This window comes from Equus przewalskii, chromosome 5 (genome assembly GCF_037783145.1).
Source record: "Equus przewalskii isolate Varuska chromosome 5, EquPr2, whole genome shotgun sequence".
NCBI lineage: Eukaryota > Metazoa > Chordata > Mammalia > Perissodactyla > Equidae > Equus > Equus przewalskii.
This window is the reverse complement of record NC_091835.1, coordinates 41895452-41923347: the sequence shown is the minus strand read 5'-3', so window position 1 is coordinate 41923347 and position 27896 is coordinate 41895452. Positions and strand designations below refer to the sequence as shown.

Genomic DNA, 27896 nt, shown 5'->3' with positions numbered 1-27896 from the left:
TGACCAAGGTCACCAAGAAGTAGTGGAGCCAGGATTAAAACCCAGGTCTGAACCCTCAGCACCTCAGCTCTTAACCAACCTGTATACTCTACCCTTCTCCCTTAATCCTGCTAGGAATGCCAATGAAAATTTCCAACTCTAGCTGAATTTTCTTTGAAATGCAATCAGACATTGCTTTTGTCCTGGATGGCACTGCTGGAAGACTCTCCCTGCAGTGAGCTTGTGTCACCGGCTCTGTCCTCTGCTCGTGAACAATAACCCTGCTGCCTCCAGTCCCTCATCCAAATCCTGCAGCCTTTCGGGGCCCTCCACCAGCTGAGCTCATTCAGATCTCTCCGGCGGGAATGCCCGTCAGCCCATCCTTGTCTATCCATCCAGCAAACCTCTTCTCTGCTCTCACGATTCTGCACAACTAACCCCAACCAACACGAAGCACCTCTTGACTCCCGTCACTCTCTCGGCTCCCTGCATCCCTGCGGCACTGTGTGAACCTCCATTACAGCACTTACCACGATGCGGTAGAGCTGCGTGTGTACAGGAACCCCAACGGCTACGAGCTACACAAGACAGTGGTCTTGTCTTCGTTAGCGTTGTGTCCCCAAAGACATCATCTGTGCATCGAGCACACAGCTTGGCACACATCAGAGGTGATGATTAAGTGTTTGTTGGATTCGCTCTCAGGGAACAGTGTGCAATATATAAACACATATTTTACAGTGAAGACTAACCAAAAAGCTTGGTCAATCATAAAAAAGAAATTTTAAAAACTCTAATTCTGCCTGTAACGTTAAAGGAATGAAAATTGTCTATCTGATCATCATAGCCTCACAATTTGCAACCTCACGTAAGATCAGAAAGACCTATTCAGGGTCCTTGGAACACTCTGCGTCTGGGCCCCTGATCTTGGTGTTCCTGACCTGGGAGGCCTTCCCACCCACCCCTCCTCACAGAAATACAACTCGTCTTTCCCTGCTTCCCTAAGTCCTCCATAACAACCCAGCCGCCCCAGAATCCCACCTTCCCTGAATCTAGGAATATATGTATTGAAGCATTAAACTGATTTACACCTGCCTTTCCCCACCAAGAGACTTCAGAAGGCTCCTACTGCCTAATTGTAAGTTAAGCATCCAGAAGAAGGAACTCTTGCACAGGAAGGAGGTTAGGTAGAAAAGCTTCCAATGCTATAGATTTTAAATCTGAATTGTGAGTTTTCATTTTCTCCACTAAGCCAGACTTTGAGTTCTTTGAAGGAAGGGACCATAGTTTAGGTTCTTTTCATTTCTCACAATGCCTAGTGCAGGGCTGGATACAAAGTATATACTCTATATATGTTTTGATTGATTTGAGTCCCAAAGTTTTACCTTTCTCATCCCAACTCCATCCTCGATCTGCAGAAGGAAGTCTAACGTCTCATCGTCAGTGAAATACCCAGGAGTAGGCTGGCTACAGATCAGAACAAAGAAGGCAGTGAACAGTGAAGAAGAAAAATAGGAAAACAAGGACCTCCTTCCCCCGCTCCTCCAGCATTGGCCGCAGATATCAAACAAGGACTCTGGGCAACTTTTAAACGTGAGAAAGTGGATCAAAACAGCAAACGTGAGGAGGAGCACACCGCGAACCTGCGCAGGCCTTGAAGGCTCACTGTCCAGTACGGTGTAAGATTCTGCCCCCGAAGCAGGACGAGGCCTTGTCCGGTGGTAATCAGGAGGTTGCTGCAGTTGGCGTCCGGTGCCTTCACCATCTGGAGTAGCTCAACACCGTCACTGAATTAAACAAGACCCCAACAGTTAGTCTCCGGCTTGGACAGGATTCTTGACTCACTTATTTTGGCTTTTTCTTTCAATGTACATGTTTGTATAATTCACCTCCCACCACTATCTTATCCAGTGGGGCACTCTGTCATTCCAGATGAATCTCATTTTCTTGACCTTTAGAAACCAAGATCCCTAGAACATTCAAGCAGGTTCTAAAGCGGCTCACAGGAGAAGTGCCGCAGAGCCACATCTCTCACGCTGGATCCTCTGGGGAAGATACCAGAGCCAAGCAGAGCGGCAGGGAATGCAGATGGAGATCTGCACAGGAGCTTGAAACTCTCATTAAGCTTGGACAGCAACTCTTGGTAGACACCTCCTCAAATTATTTCTTTCTCTGTACACCTGGGACCACTCTATTTAACATCTATCAGATTCACTGAAATAACATGAGATTGCCTAAGAAAATGCTAGAAAATAATTGGAAACTTCTGGTAGAAAAGAATGAAGACAATTATTACCCAGGCCTGGAGTTAAATGCATAAAATCCACCACATATGACAAACTGCATGCTTTTAGTTAAGAAATAAACAAGAATAAAAAATAAGATTTCATGGATGCCATCCTTGCTTCTGCCAAAATGATTCTTCAACTAAGAGAAAAATACAGCAGAAGAGTAGGGCAGACACTTCCGTACAGTTTTATAAACAGTTGTTTTTTAAAAATCTCTCTCTCTCTACCTGAAAGTTCCCCAGCTTCACCCTACCCCACCCTGACTCGGAACCCTAGACAAATACCCTTCCTTGTGCAAAGTGATCACACATCATGGTCACCAACACATAGATCTCAACACATTATGTTACCAAGAGAAGAAAATTCCTCACTCACGTTAACCAGATAGGAAGATGGCATATTAAGGCGAACACTGTTTTCCCCAAACCTCTGCCAACACATTCAGCAGCCCAACCAAACTCAGAGATGCCACAGCACCTGACATCTCAGGAGCTCTCACTGTGACGAGGTCAGACGTGTACCCTACCTGTAAATGTCAATGAGCTCAGACAGGTTGATGGCTCTTCGCTTCTCCCACTCTGGCTCTTCTATCTGCAGAGAAGGCGGTGAGCTGTCTCGATTTTGGGCCTGAACAAAAATGTCCCTCAGGGCGACAGCCTGGATATTTCCTAGCACCACAGGAAGAACCAACACCAAGAAGTGGAATTTAATAGAACTCTCCCAGGGTGAGGATCTGAGTGAGAGACACAGAGCCTGATCAGATGCCTCTAATACAGCCCGCCCAGACCGGTCCAACATGGAGCGAACAGGGAAGTGATTAAGCAGATGCTGGACAAAGAGTCTTCTCTTTGGAGAAGGCAGCTGGTAAAGCAATAGGTGGGGGAGAATGAGAGGCCCCTGCAATAGGAGGTGATGAGAGACCTGATGTCAGCAATTCCTGAGCCTTCACACTGTCTCACAAAGGAGGCCTAATTACCTACATCAACAGGGAATACTAGCAAAAACAAGCCTTGCTTCTTACCAAAGCCAAACAGGATGTAGACAGCCCCATTTGCAGTGATGTAAACCTGAGGACCAATCAGATTCCCCACTCCCACGATGTTGTACTTCACAGGTCGGCCCACTGGATGCCCCGTCCGGCCAGACACCAGCAGAAAGCACAGATCTGGCTGAAGAAGTGAAAGAAGCGGGTCAGGTCAAGAGAAGCCCTATCTTTTCCTAATCAAATAGTTTTTCCAGACAGTCATTGCTTCCTCACTAACTAAAGGTTCAGAAACACGTCCCCAAGTTGGAAAGCACAAAGCCAAACCTGCTTCACTTATTTCCCTAGAAGTAACAAAGTGAGGCGAAGTTCCCATTCTCCTGTTAGATACGTGCAAAGGGCATCTCGATGGTGGCGCAGGCAATTTCTCTGAAACATAGTTGTTGCTGATGAACAGTCCCCTGAGGCACAGAATTCTAGCCAAGAGCTAAATATAGACAGCTGACCCCCGGCTCTCTACTCTCATACCCCGAAATCCCCAGGCATATTTGGTCCCAACAAGAACCAATGCAGGCAGCGCTCTCCCATGGTAACATACCTGTCTGGCCTGGCTACTGTCAACCTTACTCTCAAGCGGAGACCAGCAAACTTTCCGTGAAGGGCCAGACAGTAATATTTTAGGTTTTGTGAGCCAGATGGCTTCTGCAGCAACTACTCTACTCTGCCGCTATAGCATGAAGGCAGCCATAGATAATACACAAATGAATAGGCATAACTGTGTCCCAATAAAACTTTAATTACAAAAATAAGCAGTGGGCCAAATTTGGCCTACAGGCCACAGATGCCAACCTGTGCTCTACAAGATTTTCTTTTGGGAATAGAGTCACCAGTTGGGAAATATAAGGCCTGTACTGATATCTTGACTTCAGTAAAGAGTTTGACAAAATTCATGGATAAGATAAAGAGACGTGGTTTTCAGCGAACCCAGAGAAAGGGTCAATGCCAACCCAGAAGGAAGTTTTCAGTGGAATGTCACAGCATTCTGCTATTGCTCCACGCCTATAACCATTCTTATCAAAGACTCGAATGAATGGAATTCAGGCTCATCACAAAGCTGAAAGATAACTAATATGCTGTAGGACAAACTCAAAATTCAAAAAAGTCTTAGGCTGAAAGATGGGTCAAACTCTGGAAGAAGTTGGGCCATTAATTAATTGATTAATTAAAAGATGTGGGTGTTTGATTATAAACAAAACTGAATCTTAGAAAGGCTATCACAATCTTTGGCTGCATTTATAGAAATACAGAGTCTATATATCAAAAGAAGTAACAATTTCCTTATGTTGATGTAACTGGTTATATTACAAACGGAATACAGTTTTCAGATAGGGGTACTACATTTTAAAAGAGACATGGGACAAACAGGAGTACAAAGGGAAAGAAATCAAGAAAGACAGGGGTCTGGCGTTCATGTTGCAGGAGAAACGGGAGGAGAAATTGGGGATATTTAGCCTTGAGAGCAGCAGGCTTGGAGGGTCCAGGCTAATGGCTAAAGGGCTTTCATGTAGAAAAAGGATTAGATTCATTCAGAGTAGCACTATGGGGCTGAGGCCGGCACAATGAATGGAAGCTATGAGAAAGCAGATTTCTCACCAATATGACAGAAGTTTCTAGAGCTGACCAAAAATGAAATGAACTGTCTCACACATTATTCCCATCAGCCTGAGTACTGAAGGAGAGTGTGGGTGCCAATGTGTCTGGAATACTGAAACAGAGATTACTGCTTGGTGGGAAAGCGTCAGCCACATGGCTTTTCCCCTCCCACTAATGTTCTAGACCAGATCAGTTCTCTAACCCCAAACCAGGTCCCATTCTCCCAAGCCCACCTCACTCTAAACCCAGATCTAAGAATGCAATCACTCTAACTCAGAGACCTAAGACGTTTCATTCCTTGTGAGGAGAGAGCCTTCCATACCTGTGGCTCAGAGGAAACAGGTTCCTCAGGTTGTCTGTTGCTGGTATAGAGGTCAAAAGATGTATAAATGTGAAGCTACTGCTCTAAACCCATTGCTTCTCTAGGTGTTTCTACTACTGTCTATCACTTTTCAGGCAGAACAGAGACTATTCCATGTCTGTACACTGTTATGCAAATGAGCACATTCTGTGAGGCAAGTTGGCAATAAACGGTTTTTTGGTTTTTGGTAGAGACAAAAAAAAAGACAGAGTAGGAGCAGGCAAGAAGCCAACTCCTCTAATAGAGACTTCCCACCATAGAGAGTCCCTGAAGGCCTGGCCCTCCCTCCCATCAACCACCGCTGGCTAAGCCGCAGCCAGCAGGGGTATGAAGACCAAGATTTTTAAACGTGTTCGGGATATAGAAACTTGTTCAATGTCTTGCTATGCCTCTGCTAACCATACCTCCATTAAAAAGCAAGTCCCTTACTTTCCACTTTGGATCACTCCCTGATGGATATAATCATTGACATTTTCCCTGGACCCCGTCTGTTTATTCACAGTGACTGGGATAAAAAAGATATGTGAGTGAAACCATACAGTATTTGTCTTTCTCTGTCTGACTTATTTCACTTAGCATAATACCCTCAAGGTCCATCCATGTTGTCACAAATCTACACAGAAGTTGAAATACAGCGATGTACACCTGAAATTTATATAATGTTAAAAACCAAGGTTACCTCATTAAAAAAAAAAAAAGATTATGTGAATAGTTCCTGAATTTTTGGTTCAGTCTACTTCGAGACCAACTGGCTGGCTGAAGAAAAACTAACAGAAACAACCCTGAAAACTGAGTAGCCTTCAGAAATTTACCTCAGCGTCTACCTTCTTTCCTCTCATCTCATGAACAGAAAGTACGGCCTGGTGCACTAGAGCAGAGCTTCTCAAAACTCGGGATGGGTGGAGCACTCTGAATTGGTTTATGATGCTCTTGGGCAGAAAACCATAAAATACTGATAGATTTAATTCTATCCTAAGGAATTTTACTGGTAGATTTTATAACTCCCCTCTATATATGCACTACAAAAATCACCATAGCAAACACATGGTCCATAAAAATGAAAATAAGCTATCAAATGAGGCAAGATAACCTTATTCACATTTTTCCACAAACATTCTTTGCCAACTCTTCAATTCTTTTGTCTACAAGGATTTCCTGGCAGACTCACGCTGCGAAGTCTGAGAAAAAGTTTTAGAGAACCTTTGACATAAGCTCCGAGAAACGCTTCAGGAATAAAAACAAAATTGAGATAGTTCTGTTCATTAATGTATTCTTTCCTGTGATTCAAGGAAAAACCTACTACTATTTTATCTGTGCAGAGGATAACTAGTTCCAGTATACTGTAGTTCAAGCAAAGCAAAATTGAGAAGCGTAATTCAAGGACCACTGTATTAGAGTCAAAGTCTGTATTGTCACAGCCTAAACTGCAACTCTCCTTTCTTTGGTCATTGTTGTTATTTCTTGTCCAACTTATAACTTTTTCTATATGTATTTTATGAACTTTCTATCAGTCTGTCTTTCTGGTTTACTGTTGAAATAAAAGTTAAATACATGTAATATAATAAAACCAATAATACATACACATGGTGAAAACTAGGCCCTACTCAAGGCCCTTTAAATACGTTGGTCTAACTTTCATAACAATCGTGCAAGGAGATATAACATTCCCACGTCACATATGAAGACACCAGGGCCCGGGCAGGTTGTGCGGCTGGCCCAAGGCCACGGAGCTACAGGCAGCAGAGCAGGAATTCAAACACAGGCCTATCAGGCTCCAAAGCCCAACTATACCACAGTCAACAGAAACATAATGAGACCCCCTGGAAAATGGGTTCAGAATGGTAATTTACTCACTTACTCTCACAAGGAGAATTTATTTAAACCTAAGCCCTCATAAAAAGAAAGTTTCAAGCAGCATTTATAATAACAATCCTAGGAAGTGGGACAACTAAAGTTGAAGCATTCCTTATAAGAAACGAGGACCATTTAACATGGAGCGTACCTGCGAATCTCCAATGGCCAGAACCACAAGATCTCTAACGCCATCTCCGTCCAAGTCCGGCAGCACCACGCCTGGGGCGGCCAGGGTACCGTTGGATAAGTAGTCTGGTTTTAAAGTCCAAATGGCTTTCCCTAGGGAAGGACAAACAGGATGGTCACAGTTATGGCCTCCGGAGAAGGCAGACACAATGCTCCAAGGCCAGAAAAGAGAAACTCAGTGAGCTGAAAGACAGATGGCAGCTCTCATTTACTTCTTTCCTTTAGTTTTTATCTCAATGGGGAGGAAGGAAGCAGGGAGTATGAGCTGAAATCCTCAAGTATCTGGCTAACAAATCCATGTAATAATTTCACACCTAGAGTTTTTAGATAAAATGGAGGTGCTGAAGTCTCTTCAAGAAAGAGGAGCTTATTTGTCTGGGGCAGAGGAACTGATCTGTTAGAGATTATTCCAATTATTAAGGAACCATCCACAGGCGACCAACCCTCTCTCCTTCTACCATATGTTCACAAGAGCAAAGAAATCATAGGTTTCCAAAATGACTTCAGTTCTAGAGTTAACTTGTATTCCAATTTTTTTCACTCAGAAGTACCCCACCACCAAACTCCAACCTCTCAAACTGGGAAGGACGCTATTTATTCAACTGCACTCGAGTCCAAGGTGTTAACAAGCATACTGACAGTATATTTATGGTTCTGTAGGAACATTGCATTCAACTCTTTTTCCCTCCTTTTGCCATGTGTGTCTGAATGCAATAAGAAGTTAAAAGGCTAAATCAACACGCCTCAACAAACCTTGGTTTCTTCACTGACATGCTTTTACGTATTAATGCCCAAGTTTACACATGGCCCCCATGCATATCCAATATGAAGAGAGAGAGCTCAGCTGTCTTTGGTACAAAGAACAGGGTCGGGAAACTCTTTGGAAACCAAAGGCCTCAGGGCAGTTTCTGTTTGGGTAAGTCAGGTCAGCCCCATCCTATCACCAAACAGGTTGAGCCGTGGATCTATTACTCAATCTCCTCAAACCATTTCTCTTGCTTCCCTTAATATCCACCTTCCAGAGAAGGAACTCAGACTTTCCACCACAGGAGACTGGAAAGGTCCCTTCCCCACCAGATTGTTCTGGTCTGAGATTATGGCTCCTTAGAGCAGAGATCTTCTGCGGCAAATGATCTTTACCTGATGTCGCATTGAATACACTGAGCATCTTGTGTGTCCCTGTTACGAGGCAGATGGTTTCAGCCACGCTTCCTGGCATCAGATCCATACATGTAACATCTCGGGCCTCCTCAGGGAGGGGAGTAGACCAGAGCGTGCTGCCATTCATCCCCGAAAGGCACACAAGAACAGCAGCTGGCCTTGAGACACCTAAAAGCACACAAGAGAGATGAGAGAGGAAAGGAGGCAGAAGAGATAGGAGGGAGAGATGAGCAGGCAGCCAGGAAACCAAAAGTAAATGGTGGAAGGCAGCAACCCACACCTGTGTATTCAGCTCCGTCCCATATTTCTGGCAACAAGGTCTGAAAGCAGAGCACTTGTCACAGCTGCTCAACACATCGTCATGTAAGACGAGAGGTTGTGGGCCTCTGCCAGGCTGCCTTGTATGCATCTCCACTCTTGCACCTTGCCAACACACTTGTCCACATTCTGTCCCCTCAGCCGCCACTAGAGTGATATCCTTAAGGATAAAGACTGTCACATTAATTTCTGTATCCTTGGTGCCTTGCAAAGTGCCTAGCACATACAGCAACCAACTGTCTGCTGAATAAAGACAGGAGCAAAATCAAGAATATGGGAAAGCAGTTGTTGAGAACAAAAGAATCAGGAGGGAAAGGTATGTTCAGCAAAGTGACACTGATCTAGAATATGTGCCGAACACATAAAATACCTAGATTCTAATCACCACTAGCAAATGCTGCCTGAGAGCAGAAAAAAATATTTTTTAAAAATAAATCCGAAGATTACACTTAGCAATGATCAGCAGGTCTTCCTAGTCTAGAGTTCCATGGAATCAGCTGATTTGGTCTCAGTCAGGAAAGAATACTTGGGAAAACTTCATACCCAGGTCCAAGGACAGCTGGTAAAGGATTAGAGCAGCTCAGCTCTCTAATAAATAATCCTTTATGTCACTTAATTAACACATCAGAGTAATGACTTTCTCTCTTGCCAGTTTTACATTCACTTTCTGAAGAGGGATAATGACCCATCTCACACAATTTCTACTTCCAGCAACAACTAATACAGATAAGAAAATGTGAGCCTTAGAGCGTCACTGTACTTACTCCTCAGTACTCTCATCTAAATATACAACCTAAAAACAAGTGACAAACTGTGGCTCACCGTTTCAGAGCTTGTTGCGAGACGCAGTGACACATATGACAAATCAGTCATAGATGTTAACTTCCAGACTTCCCAGGAATGCTGTGATTAATATACTGTGCTGTTCTTCCTACTTAATGACACTGCTTACTCCCTTTCAATTCTCAGACTCATCTTTCTCCAGGTGGTGATAGCTTATCCCCTCCCCACTAGACCATGACTCCTTGAGGCAGAAACCATGCTCATCTTGTTCAACTCAATATAAACACCACAGTTCTATATAAGGTGCACAGCAGACATTCAACACACAGTTGTTGAATGAAGAGATGAACAAATGAACAAATTAAAAAACTAAATCCTTCTTATGCTCAGTGGCACAGGTCTTTGAACCCACTGGCTGGGGTTATGGGCACAGCAGTTTGGCATAAGGGTCAAAGACAGGAATTCCAGAACCAGCCTCCCAGGATTTTGATCCCAGCTCTACTAATTACCAGCTGTGGGATGTTGGGCAAGTTGCTTCACCTCACCATGTCTCAGTTTCCCCATCTGCAAATGGGATAAAATATAAACTACCTCATTGGATTGTGTTGAGGGATAAATTCATTCATCACATATGTCATGCACTCACAATGGTAAATAGCACATAGAAAGTACCATATGTTAGCTATGTTATTATTTTTACAATCTGTGGCCAAATCAGGCCAGTCTATATTGAGTAAAAACCCATGACCTTGTCATTATGAGTCCTGATGTGTAGCAAACCATGCAAAATACCAAATGACTAAAACAAAAATCTCTAATTCTGAAAGTGGATGGGGGAAATTTTTACTTCAAAGACTAATGAGTCATAGGCAGGAAAAAAATCTAATTAAGATTCAACATCCTATAAAAGTCAGTTTCTTGGCTGGAGGTTCTCTCTGTAATAGATGTATGCCCAAACTGCTTCCACCTACTGCAGAAGCCCCAGAAAGGTATTTCTGATAACATCAGAGAGGCACGCAGCCTACAATTCTCTAAAACATACTTAGATGTTTATTCCAGGGCCTGAATGATTAAAAAGTAGTTACGAGGGCAGCCTCGTCTCAAACTAGAGTTCCTGTATCAGTTTACAGACTGCAGTTCGAATCCCCTTTAACGGAGGTTGCAGGACAAACCAAAAGCCCCTATGTACCTAAGCTCAAAATGCACAAAATGCAACTTTTTTCTGCAGTTGACATGTACATTAGTTGGGGCTCCAGAAAACAGCAGGCTCAGTTAGGGTAAGTTGTGGAAGGTTCAATAATAAGCCTTTACAAAGATGTGGTCAGGGTGTAGAGGAACCACAAGGGAGTCCAGTCCCTCAAAACTGTTACCACTCACAGGCCCAAAGAGACAGTGGAGGAAGCAATTCCTGGAATCCAGAAAAAGAAAGTCCTGTAAGAGGACCACCTTGAGAGAGGCTGTGATCTATGATGAAGGATGCAGCCAGCCTGAGGTGACCCCAGCAAGGAGGAAGCCAGGGGAATACATACTGTCTCCTCACTCTCCTCCTTGCCTCCAGTTTCTTGCCTATGCTCCCCTTGGCCAAACCAAACTGGAAGTCTGCAGGCAGGGGATCCTGCTGATGTGATGTATACAGGCCAGCCTCCCATCCTGCAGAGAGCAGGAAAGAGAGAAGAGATAGAGGAGTAAACAGAAGGAGTAAAAGGAAAACACCCCATCAAGACGTATGTGTGTAAAGGTATGCTAGAACATGAACAAAAGCTTCCTGCCAGGGATGGGAAGGTAGGATAGAGTCAACATTTATTACAATCTAAGAGGCAACAGAAAACTGACTTGGAGAAAACTCAAGACCCTAAGTACTAATGCTCTTCACGGCAGGTGTGTGGACAAGCCACTTCTCTGGATCTCCAGTTCTTCACTGGATTGGGTGACCACTAAAAGCTCCCTCCAGCTAGAGCTCTCCACAATTTCTTGAAAGGAGCTTTACTTACACGCAGGAGTTTTCTGATGAGATTTATCGTGTATGGCAGATCTGTGATGACAATTCACTGCAGACCCTTTTCCACATGCCCCTCAGGAGACAAACCTGATGCCTTTTCTTAGCTCACAGCCCCCCCCCACCCCCCAACAATGAGCTTCTCCCACTGCAGCCTATGGAAGACACATCTCTTACCGACTGCACTCCCATTCCTTGAAGCTACAAAGGAGAGAAGTACATCCCGCAGGCCATCTCCATTCACATCAGCCAACTCCAATGGAGACAGGTCCCCACCTGAGAAACACATTGAAAAAACCCTTAGCAAGTTACCACAAACCAGTTCTCTGCTCTAGGTTAAAAAGGCAATGGATGCAGAGCGCTGCCAGCACCTCCATAAAAACCAGGCAGACTTCTGTTTCCCAGGTAGGATAGAGTAGACACAATTCTGCCTATTCCTCTCACTAAGTACAGCTAAAATCCCTGGACATTATATATAAAACAAACATGAGAAGACTCGGTGGAGAGAAGGCAGACTAGCTAGGGACTGCAAGACCCAAGGAATGACAAGGTGATGATTCCCTGGGTCTTCTTTTGGCCTCATATATCCCAGCCAGGATGCTGCAGAAGCCAACAGGTACAGACAAAAGCCCCAAGAAAAGCTGGCTCCCTTGGCCAAAGGACCAGGAGGGGCACAGCACAGCAAGACAGAAAAATGTTAGATGAAAACTGCTCTACTCCAACTGAACACCACAGATAAGAGGCAGCCCCACCCCTACCCCACAGCAACGGCCAAGTGGGAGCCTAGACTTCCACCCTTGCCTGTAACAAGGCACCCTCCCCACCACCCCAGAGAAGGCCAGGTGGGGAGCCAGGACTTTCATCCCCACCTGGCAGTGACAAGGTAGGTAGTGCCACCCCGACCCCCAACAGTGGCGAGTCAGAGGATGCCTGCCAAATGTGGAGAGAACTCACCAGTGGCAGTGTAAACTGGTACAAACGCTATAGAAAGTAATTAAACATAAACCACTAGGACTGCTTCACTCCTAGGTTTATGCCCTAGAGAAATTCTTATACGTTGTATCAGGAAACATGCATAAGAATCTTCTCAGCAGCATTATCTATTTTTTAAAAAATAAAAGCCATCTAAATGCTCATCTACAGTAAAATGGATCGATATATCATGGGATGGTCACACCATGGAAAATTAGACAGTGGTGAAAATGAATAAACCGGTTACAATACATCAATACGGATGAGCCTCAAAGAATAAAGAACCAGCAAGTCAAAGAAGACTATATGATTATATTTATGTAAAGTTCAAAAACAGGCAAAATCAAAGAATATATAGTTTAGGGAGATATATCTATGTGGTAAAATTTTAAAGAAAAGTAAAGAAATATTGACAAAAAACTCAAGAGAGTGGAATCCTTTGGTGGACAGAGGAGGATATGGTAAGGAGGAAAACGGGATTTCAGAGGCCTTTATAACGTCCTATTTCTTAAACTGGGTGGAGGATATGCCAACAATTTGTTACTAGTCTTTACACTCTATATATATATTACAAGAGCTCAGTTAGAAAAATCAAAAAAGAAAGGAAGAGAAGGAGAGACATTCTGCGTGGTAGGAACATATCATAAGCCACATCCACCCAGTTTTGCCTTAAGAGAAAGCAAAAACGAGAACAGAGAACTCATCAGAAGACAATCCAACTAAGATCAGAGAAGTGTCAGAGATAAAATAGTTCTAGGCCGAGATGATACAGGGGTCTGGGAATATCGTAGAGGAAGGAAAATCTTTCCTCTACCCTCTTAGGGTTTCTAGTTGGGACTGATGTAAAACAGATTAACAAGAGAAAAGCACTCAAATTTCGTTTGATACGTACATACACATGGGAGTCCCCACAGGAAAATGAAGACCCAAGGAAGCGTCTAGACCTAAGCGCTTATATCCTAGGTTGAACAGAATGGCACCGTGGAAAAATAACTACAATACATGAGGAGATGACAGGAAGATAAGGGGTCTGTCTGCACAGACTTCCCTTGGCCTCAACGCCCCGTCTCTGGTGAGAAGAATGTTTCTTTCCTCCTGGTACAGGAAGGACATCTTTCACATGACAGTTTCATTTCCTGCTTTCAGGACAAATTGAAGGTCAGAGTGCCCTTCTTGCATCTGCTTTTTTCAACTGCCTTTAACTCAAAATAATCAACGTGCCAAAGTGACATGTTTCGGGGTGATGTGTTCTGAACCCCTTCAGCCTGATGCAGTTCACAAGAGACAGGACTGCTGAGCGCTGACAGGTTAGACCTAGTCCCCGTGACCGACCCAGAGCAAGCTGTTTTAAAGAAACCTGCTCCAAAATGAGACAAAATGGCTAGAATTACTTGAGTAGCACCACGCTAACCATTAGCAGCAAGACAGAAAAGTTGCTGCAAGAAAGCAACTCTCTTGTATGTACTTGAAATTATGTTAAAATTCAAATGAGGTCAGGCCTCTATAATTAACAAATGCCTGAGGGTCCTACAAGAGCACTGGCCTCTGGTCTGGCCAGGCCTGGAGCCTCACCCTTCTCTGCCAACAGCCCTTCCGACAGCTCTGCTCTCCCCTAGTGCCAGCTACGTAGCAGGACCCACCAAACCAATGCTCTGCCCTCTCTGCATCTCACTAAGACCAAGGCTAACACACACAACAAAGCAGTGATCTTCCCAAGTTTTGAAAGCTGGATCAATCCATCTTTTTGTTTTATTTCAAAGCTTAACCTTCTAGCTACCTCCCCACACAGGGGGAAAAAATGCTGTATGACACACATTAATCTTTAAAGACTCAGAGGAAATTTTCAGTGTAATCAGAAATCTTACAGGATTACGCGTAATCATGAAGTTTTACGGAATTGGGCCAGAAAATCCTGCAACTCACCTCCCTGGGGGCCCAAGTGGCGGCTCCAAGTGCTATGCAGATCCCTGGGAGGACAGGGGATCAGGAAAGCACACACAAGCACCAGGATCATTGAGATCACCAGAGTCAGCAGAAAGACCGATGTGCGCACATAAGATACAATGGAAGAGGTTGCCTTCTGCTCCAGGCCCCCAAGTGGGTCCGAGGGGTAGCCCTCTGCGGTGACCTCCAAATGACGTGGCTTTGCAGCCCCGGCAACCTCAGCATCCGAGTCGGGCTCTGGTGCTTCTCCCAGAGGACTCTTCCCATTTTTGACCCCTCCATTTTTCTGCTGCAGGTTAAGCACAAGATCATCCTCACTCTCGTCGCTGTCAGCCTGTGTGAGCGGATCATACTCCCCCAGGTCCGGGCTCTTCTTCCCTGAAAAGACAGATAGAGTCAAGGAGAATGAGGAAGGAGAAACCCTCTCCAAACACACGGCAACTGCAAACACCTAGGAGAACAGAGAAAACAACGAATCTAGGTTTTCAAGTCTGGACCTGCATGGCTACCTATAAAACAGATGCCGGCAAAGGGGATGAAGAATGGGGGAAAAAAGAAAATCACAGTGTTCTCGAATTACTGCTTTCAAATGAGTAAAAAAATTGGAAAAGAAACAAAGAAAGTAGCAAATTTCAAATACCTTTTTAGTTAAAAAAAAAAACCTCTCAATTTGTTTGCATCTCACTAACAAAAAAGACCACAGCTCTTGTATCAAACCTCCATGTGCCTAATGTGCATATTGTGCATATTTCTTGCCATGTTCTTGGATCTGTGATGTTCCAATCTTTCCTGGGATTTCCTAAACTTTGAGAACAATTGCTCTCTGTACACTGCTGCTCACAGCGCAATATTTGCGTGGCTTCCCCATTGTCTCTATGGAAACACTTAGACCGTCAAACATTAAATGTCACCTGGAGATGCTTTAATGAAACTCCCTTCTGAGAACCCTCCTGTGATTCTAGTGCCCTTTTAGTACATGTCCCGGTCACCGGTGTTTACCTTCTGCCCACGTGTTCTGGGAGGGGCGGGATGGAGCAGGGATGCAGAAGCAGAGGACTTGTATTGAAGCTGGTTTACACAACAGGCACCCTGTTTTTACTTAGACCTGTGCTTATTTAGGGTGGCGAAGAGGTGGAAATTACCCGAGGGCTTAAGCATGCCTCCGCCCTAGCCACCCCTTGGCCCTCACTGCCAACGACTGGATGATTTTACGCCTTTATTTCATGCTACAACCAAGTAAAAACCAAGAAAAAGTTTCTGTTTTTTGAAATTATCTGGTCACCTGTTACTAACGTAAACTCTATTGTTAAATCTTTTGTTAAGAAGAAATATAAAAAAGAATATACAACCCAGCTAATAAAAAAGGGAAAAAGAAGGGGCCGGCCTGGTGGTGCAGCAGTTAAGTTCGCACGTTCTGCTTCTCGGCGGCCCAGGGTTCACCGGTTCGGATCCCAGGTATGGACATGGCACCGCTTGTCAGGCCATGCTGTGGTAGGCGTCCCACATATAAAGTAGAGGAAGATGGGCACGGATGTGAGCTCAGGGCCAGGCTTCCTCGGCAAAAAGAGGAGGATTGGCAGCAGATGTTAGCTCAGGGCTAATCTTCCTCAAAAAAAAAAAAACTTTAAAGAAAAGGGAAAAAGAATTCTTGATGCTCAGTCTCTTCCTCTGCTCACTGTGATCTGGAATGATGGCACTCCATACATACGTCTCAGTTTGCTCTAAGACACAAAATGAAGCAATAAAACACTATACTGAGATCAATATGGGAATTAAAATCTTTAGTGTGAAGTTTAGCGTTTGGTACAAAGAAAGTCAATAAATGTTTGATTAAAAAATGAACACTCCAGAGAATTATTTTAAACATTAAGTACTATGCAAAAAACACACAGAAGATACTGAGTAATCTAGCATTCTATTAACTAGAAATTTCTATGTACTTTCAATTTCAAAGCTATTCATTTTGTCCAATAAATACTGGATTTGATTTTTTTTTTTTTTTGAGGAAGATTAGCCCTGAGCTAACTACTGCCAATCCTCCTCTTTTTGCTGAGGAAGACTGGCCCTGAGCTAACATCCATGCCCATCTTACTCTACTTTACACATGGGATGCCTACCACAGCATGGCTTTTGCCAAGTGGTGCCATGTCTGCACCCAGGATCTGAACCGGCGAACCCGGGGCTGCCAAGAAGCAGAATGTGCGACCTTAACTGCTGCACCACCGGGCCGGCCCCAAGGACCTGATTTTTAAAGGCATAAATTGTAAGAAATAAACCAATTATTAGCAATTTAATTCAAAATAGTACTTCAAGGACATGCCACAGAGTCAGTACAGATTCAAGATAACCTCTAATTTATACACCTACTTCATGAACCAAATTATTTTATTAATTAGGGCATATCATTTCCTACCCATCCCAGGTAACTTTATTTATAATAATTTGCAAACAGAACCACAGGTGGTTGTAATAAAATTAACTCTAATACTTTTCAAATTGTTTTTTTTGAACTAAAAGAATACATCTGACAGGATAAAAACAAATGTGCTATATACATACAATGGAATATCATTCAGCCTTAAAGAGTAAGGAAATTCTGACACCCGCTACAACACAGATGAATCCTGAGTACATTATGCTAAGTGAAATAAGCCAGTCACAAAAGACAGACACTGTATGACTCCGCTTATCTGTAGTCAAATTCATAGAAACAGAAAGTAGAATGGTGGTTTCCAGGCCCTGGGGTAGAGGTCAATGGGGAGTTGTTATTTAAGGTATATAAAGTTTCAGCTTTGCAAGATGAATGAATTCTGGAGATGAGTTGCACAACAGTGTGAATATAATTAACAATACCGAACCGTACACTCAAAAATGTTTAAGATAGTAAATTTTGTTATCCGTACTTTATCACAATTTTAAAAATTTTAAAAATAAATACACCTGACAAAGAGGAACACACATACCCAGCAGCCCCAAACCTCAGGGTCGGAAGAGATTTTGAGGATCACATAATCCGCCCCCACCCCTATTTCAAACTCGCAACTCCTTACAAACACCCACCAAGCAGTCACTCAGCTCAAAGGAAATGCATTTTTATTGTACCAAAGACTATCACAGGCAGGAAGAAAACTGGCTGCATATGCTACAGAAAATAATAAAATCTTTAATAAACCTATAAAAATAATTTGAGAGCATTCTTTAAAAAACAAAGCTGCTGTTAAATTGGTCCTTTAAAAAGATTAGATGCTTCTACATCATGATGGCAAAGGAAGGTATTTCTGTCAGTCCCCTCCCTAAAACCAAGAGGAGGGGATTAAAATAGAAAAAAATAGAAAACAGCCACATTCCCAAACTACAACTTATGAAAAACTGTTGCCAAGTGCAGTGAAACTGGTATCCAATTGACAAAGCACAGGAAGAATAGACACATATATCTCAGGTCTCCAGCAACAGCAGAGTTCACAGAAGTAACAATGACGACGACAACGATGATGACAATGATGATAACTGGAAATTCACTGAGCGCCTACCATTCCAGGCACTGGTTCAAGTACTTACATGTATTAATTCATTTAATCCTCACAACCCTAGGAGGTAGGTATTATTATTATCCCCCTTTTATCAACAAGAAAATTTTTCGAAAATATAGAGAGGTAAGTGCCCTAAGATCACAGAACTAGAAATAAGAGCCAGGATCCAAACTCAGGCAATTGAATTACAGAGTCCACCGTTCTAACCACTAAGTTATACTACCACGTTTGTTCCACAGATATATAGCTAAACCAGTAACCTCTTGCTTGGAAAGTCAAAATGTGGGGTCCCAGAAGCACCAATGAGCCCCATTCAACACCAGAGAGTCAAAGTGAGGTTAAGACTGAGTGAGAAAAAGCATGAGCCTCTCTCTTTACAAGAAGTGAGCTAGGCGGTCAGCAGAGTGGGCTAGAAAAGCAACTGGAAGCACAATCAGTTCTGAAGAGATGGATTTTTTTTTTTTTTTTTGACAGCCTGGGTCCAATCAGGAGACAGAAACTAGATAGCATCGAGGACAGGTTTAATATAAACAAACATTAAACAATGATAGGAGAGTAAATAGATGGCAAGGGAACTCTACCAGGTAGCTAGGATAGATAGACTGCATCCAAGGAAGGAGAAACTTGGTATTTAAAGGGCCCAGGTCCACTTTCAGAGCTCAGGCAACAAAGGGGAAGGTGGAGCTCAGGGGTGATAAACTGAAAACCGGCACAAGAAACAAGGAGAAGTAAATGTTGTATCAGCACTCTCAGGCCCTGTGACACACCAGCAGCCCCACTAGCCGGGATAGAGACATCCACGAGGGAGAGCACTGGTGGGAAAGGGACCTGAGTTAACAGGTGGAGATGAAATTCCAGCTTCCGGCTGCCCTGGTGCACTCCCCGGGCCCCAGGCTCAGCCCATATCTGAGCCAACAGCTAGCTGTGAAACAACTGCCCATTTAAATATGATTAATAATCAAAAAGGAGCCATCACTAGAACTCATTCTGTAAGATACTAAACAGTTCTACATTCAAGAAAGAATTTACAGCAAAACATAGCAAACAAAATCAGCTCAAGAACAAGTGCTGGACAAACCATACCATGAAATGGAAGAAATAATGAACAGATACTTCCCGGTGAGATCCAAGAAATTAAAGAAAATAGGCTTCTCTGAAATAAGGGCTCAAAGAAAAAGCATAACCTTTCTAAGAAGGAATGACAATTCAATAGAGATGAAAAGTAAACAGACAGGGCTGATCCTCATCGGGACCAGCAAAAATAACAGACACGGCTGAAAACAGAGTCAGAGCCATAAACGGTGGACTGGAGAAAATCAAGCAAAATGAAACGGAAATAACAATGGCTGGCAGTTCTGAGCATTTACTATGTACTCTTCCAAGCCCTGGTAATGCCTCATCTTTGTACATCTTCATAACAGCTCTTTGAGGTAGACACATCGTTACCTCCATTTTAAAGATGAGGAGGGGACCGGCCCCATGCTGCGTGGATAAGTTCCCATGCTCTGCTTTGGTGGCCCAGGGTTTCGCTGGTTTGGATCCTGGGTGCGGACATGGCACAGCTCGTCAGGCCATGCTGAGGTGGCGTCCCACATAGCACAACCAAAGGCACTCACAACTAGAATATACAATTATGTACTGGGGGGCTTTGGAGAGAAGAAGAAGAAGGAAAAAAAAAGGAAAAAGAGTGGCAACAGATGTTAGCTCAGGTGCCAATCTTTAGGAAAAAAAATAAATAATAAATAAATAAATAAAGATGAGGAAACTTAAGTTTGGAAGTTTAAGTAACTGGCCCATAGTTAAACAGCAAGTAAGTAACACTGCAAGGATTCAAACCTAGGCAGCCTGGCTTCGAGGTCTGAACTGACTAGCTATGTGCCTCCTCTGGAAAAGATCAAGGCTTTATTTAAAAAGAATGAAAAGAAAGGGACAGATAGCACAAAGGTGACCCAATATACGCATAACCGAAGAAGAGAACAGAAAAGAAAATGGAACCAAAAACAATATTTAAAAGATACATCCAAAAAGTTCCTGCAATAAAGCAAGACCTAAAACTGTAGAATAAAGGGTACACTGAGTCCCAAGAAAAACTGATGCATCGTAATCACTATTGAAACATGTCCTAGTAAAGGCACCGAACTTCAAAAACAGAGAAAGAATCCTATGAGCAGCCCAGCTAAGGGAAAAAGAATTGAGACACTAATGATAGGAACAAATATCAGGCTGACTTCTCCACAGTTACATACATTACAAAATATAGTGCAGCAATGTGTAAAACGTCCTCTGAGAAAGAACACAGGGTACAAAGTTTAAGACCTCTGACCCAGACAGGACATCTTTGAAGTATAAAGGCAAGCATGCGAGAACTCAGAGACTACCAGGCTCTCGAGTCTTTCCTTAAAAGATCATAGAAGAGTAGGGCCAGTTCTTGACCTAACTCTTGAGAAGGATATTTACTGTTACCTGATTAATATATAGTTTTTCAGATAGTGCAAAGACAAACTTCAGCTTAATTATTACGGACTGCAAGTTTTGATGAGAGAACTCCTAAGTCAACAATTTTTCAATCTATTTACAGAAGACAGCAAGAGAGAGTGACGTATAGAGTACAGTGACTGGCCTGAAGTTATACTTGAGCTGAGGAGCTGGAAACATTCACACTTCACAGCTCACTTCTCTGCTGATTTCAACCACCACTCAGATTTTTTAGTCAATGAAAGGCTCTCAAGAATAAAAGTGAGGACAGCGATTTCATAATACATCTATATAAATGAGCTTTCCATGGCTATCACTTTTCCGCTTGGGAAGACCAAAGATGCTGGTTAAATAGTATTCCCAAAATGATATAGAAGAAAACATAAATAGGCAGGAGATGCAAGTGTGCCACCCTCGAATGGCTCCAGGGAAATATACTATGATATACTATTCTATAACAGTATTATACTATACACAGACTATACCATACACTTTACCACAACTAAAGGTAAAGATTTCACATCATGGATTAGTTGATCCAAGTTACACATAATAAAACAAACCATTATAATAATACTGTGCTCTGATATTCCCTTCAGTGTTTGACCTTCAAACTTTAAAAGAGACTAAAAAAATATATACTTAAGAGATAAGCTGTCCCACAGGCTGCTTTATGAATGTTACATTGTCCTTCTGTTACTAATTAACCTCATTCTATGCATGTGAGCCAAACATCTTTCTATCCTGGGCTTCTGGAAGGCTCTAAGGCTGAAATACATTCCCAGCACCTGTTCTTTCTTCATGAGGCTGACAACATCTGTCATCAGCCCGGTTACCTCAGGCCTCCCTTCAGGTATCACATTCACAAATGATCGCGGTGCTAATGATGATAATAACAACAGCTAACACTTACTGAATAATTACCGAGTCAAAGGTTAACAAACCTCTCACGCACATCCATCTCTCCCACTATGCCAAATAACCCTATGAGGTAAATACATAGAAGAGTGTGTGGCACAGAGTGAATGTTCCATAAAAACATTATTATTACACATGAAGAAACTAAAGCTGAATGAGATGAAGTAACTCATCTGGTAAAGAATGCATTTGAACCCAAGCCTGTCTCAGGCTCTTAGTCACCATTCTAGTCTGCTTCCTTACACATAAAAATAGTGAGGATGTCACTGTGGTGATCATTTCTCAATATACACAAATGTCAAATCATTATGTTGTACCCCTGAAACTAATATACTGTAATATTATATGTCAATTATACCTTAATTTGAAAAAAAACCAGTGAGGATTAACTAAGGTAACAACACAGTAGCCAAACAGGACAGCAGCCTCACAGTCCCAATGACAAGATATCTAAAAAGAGCTATGAGAAAGCAACAACTTCTCCCTAATAGAAAAGCTAAAAATTTTATTTGGGGTGGAGGAGAGAAAGGGCAAGAGGGAGACAAGGAAAAAAAACGACCACATTACATAAAAGAACATATGGTTGTCTGTCCTATCTGGGCCAAAAACAGTATCACACACACCTGACTGCTCAGGGCCAAGCTGCTGTCCTCACACAGGCCCCAGGCCCAGACTGTGCTTTCCCTACCCTGTCTGTCAGCCCACGTCACTGCAACTGAATACTCCAGAGAGTAAGAACACACAGCCTCAGGATCTGACAATGCAAACGAGCTCAAGAGTTTCAAAAGCAAGATTTTCCTGCATTCTCATCCTCAGAGAATACCAATTCCGTATGCTGAAAAAAAAACTGGGAATCTAAAAGAAATAAAGAAATAAAGCTAAACATGATCATCCTACTTAGAATACACTGGACTACACTCTTCAAAGTTAATTAATCCTCAGGTAAAGGGACATGTCCCACATTTCATTGCAAGTTACATACACATTCCAAGATAGATATTATCAATGTTCCTTCCAATGTTCTCATGAGTGCATGTGAAAAAAAAAATGTCTGAGGTCATGAAGTCTGGGGACAGAAATGCAAATTCATATCAAATTCATATCCAACCCAGTGTCATCCATGGCACAATACAGCACCCTGGACGCTCCTTGAGAACAAGGACGCTGCGATCTCGGCAGCCTTATACTGGACCTCCACCAGACACCCAATGAGCCCTTTCTAACATGTCAGTGAAAGGAACTGCTTTTCCCACTGACATCTTAAGTTATCAGCAAACAAGTGTTTATAGTTTAATGTTTAAAATTTATTTAGGTAGAACCATAACATTTTTTAAAGCCATAACGTTTAAAATTTATTTGGGCAGAATACATATACTTTTATTAAAATAGCAAGTTTCTAGCAGCACAGTCCCATTCCGGAGGTTTAAGAGAAAGGGAAAAAAAAAAAAAAACTTGGAGCTGCTGCCCAAAGTCCTGAATTAGCTCTGGAAGCTGTCATCACCACCAGTGCCTCCTTAAAGAATATTCCGTCCAGTATCTGCAACATGCGGTGCCAAATCATTTCTCTCATAAGTGCTTAGCCTCGACAGCCAGAGGCTGACCAAGTGGAATCAAAAGCCCAGGATGTAGAGTCAAAAGACCCTCTGTGTTCAAGTCCAGGCTTTTCCAATTGGACAAGTCAATTAGCCAAATAACTCTCATTTTCCTCTTCTGTAAACTAGAAGGAGAAGTCCCTGTCCCACCTACCTCATGGCTGCGTCAATGTAGTTATTAAGTGCAGAGGCTACTCCCGAGGGTCTCTTGTCGCCCTGCCGCTCCCTGCCCCCGCCCAGGTCCAGCCCAAGACAGCGGGAGCTGGAGACCCTGCGGTACATCCTTCGCGGCGCTCGGGAAAGGATGCTCCCTTCACCAGCCCACCCCTTGGGACGGCGGCGACTCGCGCTCTGACAGTCGCCGGCGCCAGCGCGCCCACCCGCTCCCGGTCACCTGCCCCGCGCGCCTCCAGCGGCCCCTCGCCCCGAGTCTCCCAGGCTCGCCCCACGCCCGCGACCCGCCACTCGCCGGGCGCCCGTCTCGCCCCCTGGTGGCGCATGGACCCTAGCCCGCGGGGGCTGCATCGCGTCGCCTCCGCGCCTCTGCAGCTCCGCCCAGGTTGGAGCCAGGCCCCAACCGGCTTCGCCCCCAGAGCCTGGCCTCCCTGTCTCCCCAGGCCCAGCGCGGGCCGGGTGGTCGCGAGGCTGCGCCTCCTTACCCGGGAGCTTAAGCGCTCTGGACAGCACGGTCGCCATGGCTGAGGTCCCAGTGCGCGTGCGCGCGCCCGCGTCCTGCCGGGAAGTGTAGTTCGGCGCGGGTCGTGCGCGCGTCTGGGACCTGGAAAGGTGGGAGCCGCGCAGCCGAGGAGGGCCGGGAGGAGGCGCCGGGCTGCGGCATCCGCAGCCACGTGCCAGCGTCTGCAGCCTTTTCTCCCGCCCACTCCGAGCCGGACCCCTTGCTTGGCTGGTAGCTTTGCCACTCTGAGTCTCGCTTTCCTCCTCAGTGAAATGGGGAAATAAAAACTACCCCCTAGGCTTGCAGGGAGAAAGGAATGAGACGGATATTAACGGAGGCTCGGGTTGTGAAATGCGCTTGGGCTTTGGAGTCAAACAGACGGGATTTGAATCTTGCCTGCATCTTTTACTCATTGGGCCATCTTAGACAAGTCACTTGGTATGACTAAGCTTCAGCTTCATTTTTAAAATGGAGACTGTACTACCTATTTCGCAAGCTTACTGTGAGAATTTATGTTTCTTAGGCAAAGATGGAGGTTTCCTGGAGCACTAACACTCATCTCTTGTTACCAGTTCTTTCCAGGTGTCTGCTCAGCACCCTACCCCTCAGCTTCTTGCGTGAAGGGTCTAGGAAGCAAGAACTCACCTGCCTCTTCCCCACAGGCACCAAGGGATCAGCATTTTAGTTATGCTGAAGATGTTATTTATCTTAGAACTAGAACGGACCTTAGATGCCATCTAGTCCACCCTCGTTTTATTGAAAAGAAAACTGAGATCTAGAAAGGTGATGTGACAACTTAGTGTCAAACAAAAACTCTAAGATACCTCTCGCTAGGATGCCGCCTCATTCCCATGAGAACCCATCAATAGGACTATCTCGTGGGTGTAATCAGAGAGTCTATAACAGCCATCCCCACCACCCTTTTCCCCACGAAAAAATGTGACCAATTCTGACAGAGCACAAATTCTGGAGCCAGGCCACATGAGGTCAAATCCCAGCTCCACCATTTCCTAGCCTCCAGATCTAGGACTAGTTACTTAATCTCTGTCTACCTCAGTTCCCTCATTTGCAAAATGGGGATGAAATAGGTCCAATTCCACTGAGTTGTCCTGAGAATTAAGTCCATACATTCAAAGTACTTAGAACAGCGCATGGCACCTGGTGTTTTATAAGTGTTAGCTCTTCTTTATATTAATAATTTATTAATTTTTGACAATTTAATCACTTAATAACAGATAAATTTTATAATATTTTGATGAGTTCGTAATTTATTTATTTATTCTTTCAGCATTCAACAATACCCAAAATTTCTACTGTTTGCCACTTCTCTGGAGGTATGGTTAAAAACCATACTGTACATCTATGTAGGTCATCTAGGAGGAAAAGCACTACAAGTCACAATAAGCCAGTAGTGGCGTGCCTGATATCAGATTAGCTAACTGGACACATTCCTGAGATATGAAAACCGAGAAAAATAAGCTTTAAGGCGAGCAGGATGTAGGACATGTCTGTTTTTGCTGCAGAAGAACTGGAACTTGCATTTCTAGGAGAGGGTGCAGGTGGACCGGAAGAGTCAGGTTACACAGGATAGGGAAAAAGGAGAAAATATGTCCACTTTTCTTAGTAAAAGGGTATATTCTAGGAGAGTCCCTTCTTATGTGATTGTAAAATCACAGAAGAAGTAAAATAAAATTGTACAGTTTAAAGTTTGATTAAAACTTTGCTCCAGACTGTGTAGTCATCCAGAATACCTGTGTGTGTACACACGGTTATGTGTATGCATATAAACGTCTGTGAGTGCATACACATCCCATAGATGTGGCATCTGCAGCTCTCAGCTCTCCGTGCCTAATCTTTACGGCGTTCCCACTCTCCCCATAGTCCCCCCAGTTTCGCCCAGACGATTTTCAGGAGGAAGCAGCTGCTGAGGAATCCCCCCCTCCCACCTCCCTGGGTTTCTTCCTCTTTGTCTTCCTTGCCACCTCTGGAAATCTCTCCCATCCTTCTACATTTTTTTCCCATTTTACCACAGGAACCACAGCTTAGAACAGTGTCTCTCAAATTTAACATCTTTTCTTCCAATTAAAGGAGAAATTTCAAAGCAGCCACCAAATGAATAGGGAACTTTGCCCTTTAGATGAAGAAAATCTGCAGATTCCTCTCTAGTTACCTGGTGGAATGCAAGTGGCTTCACTGCCCGAACACCTACTGAGATCACTGTGGGAAAAGCAAATGCCCGGGGCTTCCTGGCTTCCCAGCTTGGCTTGCCTCCCTGAGAAGTGAGACAAGGGTGGCTGGGGAGGGACGCCTGTGGACAGTCTAACCTGCCTGACTGCTATAAAGAGAAGAAATTCTGTTTACGAAAATCACAGCTGAAACCAGAAGAGCCCCTTCTATTCTTCCTACATTGATCTGCAGTGGGAGTATTCTTCCCCACCCTTCCCTCGTTCCAGAACCTTATAGAGGGATCCCATATTCGCTGGTTCTTACCACCATTGTGATATCTCAAGTATTGCTTAAAATCTCTAAGCGTCCCACATGGGCTCATGATCAAGTCTGGTCATTTAATACTTACAATTCCCTGGACACCGTGGCCACTTCTGCTGTTCCTGACCCTGCTACTAGCTTTCACCGCTTCCTCTTGGAACAAGTACCACTGTGTCCACCAGCAGCTGCCACCTCCCCCTCTTGGTACCACTGAGACTGCCAGGCCTCGTGGCCATTTCTGCCTCCTTTCAAAACTTGTGACTTCTTCCTATATCTCCCACTAGTCAATGCCACTTCATATTTTAGTGCTGTTAAAATGTCAAAGCTGTTCAGAGAATGGCGACTAGAGAAGACTGCCTCTCCCTTCTCTTTATGTTACTCTTTATTAGAAAAATACCAACACAATGCTGCCTATTCTTCAAGGTCAGATGCAGTATTTTCATTAAACAGAGCTTTCCATTTTTACTTAGTAAGTCAATCAGAGCAAAGTTATTGCTATAATAATTTCACAATTTCAGTGGTTTTAGAGAATAAGAGTTCATATCTGCTTGTGTCACAGTCAAGGTGAGGACAGAGACAAGCAGCACTGGGGCTCTATTCCTCCCAGTCATTCAAGACCCAGGCTCCTGTCGTCCAGGCTTCTTCATCCTTAGGGCCTTGGAGTCCTCCACTGGGTCATTTGCATCTCCTGATCATGCAGGAAGTTTTACGGGCCAAGCCTGGAGGTGGTATCTGTGACTTCTGCCCACATAGATTTGGCCAGAACTCAGACACAGAGTGTGTATGCCAGGTAGGTATGTGCCAGGAAGAAAAGGAAACAGTTTGGGAGCATCTAGCCAGTCTCTGCTATACTAGTCACCCTACATTTATGGGACATAGAGCTGAGTTCTTGGTGGTGGGAGGGGGTTCCAGCACTGGTCTTAGAATTGCCTTTCTCCTCTAGAGACTAAAGCTTTGTTCCTGAATTAAGCTTGATGTCCTGAGTTAGGACCTGTCACTATGTGTAAGGTAAAGCTCTCCTTGGAGGGTCCTCAGCCCTTCCACAGATTTCTGGAGCCATTCCTACATCTGTCAGTGGGGCATAGGACAAGCTGCACTCACTGGCAGACCCGTCTCAGGCTCAGAGTGGTACCCTCTGCTACCCTGGTGCCAAAGAGATAGAATCAGGAAGCAATAATAAGTGTGAGATCAAAAGAGCAAAAAGAAAGTACTGTAGCAAATAGCAACAAGAGCAGGGAGATTGAGAAAAGCAGAAGAAGTGCTCAGCAAAGATTATTTTGGAGTTAGACGCAAATGTCAAGGATCCCATGAAATCGGCCTTGCATTTGAATCAGGAAGATGGAAAAGGGCTTTTACAAGTGGCATACTCACTTCTCCTTACAGAAAACTTGACTCTCTGGCCAGGAGTTGCATAGCTTATGAGGAAGACAAACAGGTTTGTGTTCCCAGAGCGTCCTTTAATAAAGCATAAGGACTCATCCAGTTTAGATTATGGAACTTTCCTGAGTCTAGACTATAAAATGCTTTCTGGGCCCTGAGATTTAAACAAAGGCTTCTTCTTAACAAGTCTCTGGCTGGAACATGTGTTTAAGAATGAGAGTGTAATTAAGGACAGACCCACCCAGGACAACGCAGCTCTCCTTCCTCCAGGCTCTCATCATAGCTTGTTTGTGTGTCTACGAAAGCAGTTGTGGTTGTAATGGGGGTGGCCATAGCTACCACCTTCACTCACAAGAGAAGACAC

The 27896-nt window shown here is 43.9% G+C and overlaps 1 protein-coding gene across 2 annotated transcripts in view; it reads right to left on the bottom strand.

Annotated features, from left to right (window-relative positions):
* Positions 1-24018, bottom strand: part of FAM234B (family with sequence similarity 234 member B) — a 32750-nt gene extending 8732 nt beyond the window's left edge. The window contains exons 1-9 of one of the 2 annotated variants that reach the window (XM_008522940.2): positions 23649-24018; positions 14454-14852; positions 11736-11834; positions 8441-8629; positions 7263-7393; positions 3286-3433; positions 2791-2932; positions 1620-1763; positions 1362-1443 (exon numbers count right to left, since the gene is read on the bottom strand). In XM_008522940.2, coding sequence (XP_008521162.2) covers positions 1362-1443; positions 1620-1763; positions 2791-2932; positions 3286-3433; positions 7263-7393; positions 8441-8629; positions 11736-11834; positions 14454-14852; positions 23649-23685 — 1371 coding nt within the window. In that variant the 5' untranslated portion in view covers positions 23686-24018. Of the gene's footprint in view, positions 1-1361; positions 1444-1619; positions 1764-2790; positions 2933-3285; positions 3434-7262; positions 7394-8440; positions 8630-11735; positions 11835-14453; positions 14853-23143; positions 23473-23648 lie in introns of those variants that run through there. The other variant, XM_070619139.1, reaches the window with a different exon arrangement.
* Between the last annotated feature and the right edge of the window lie 3878 nt (positions 24019-27896).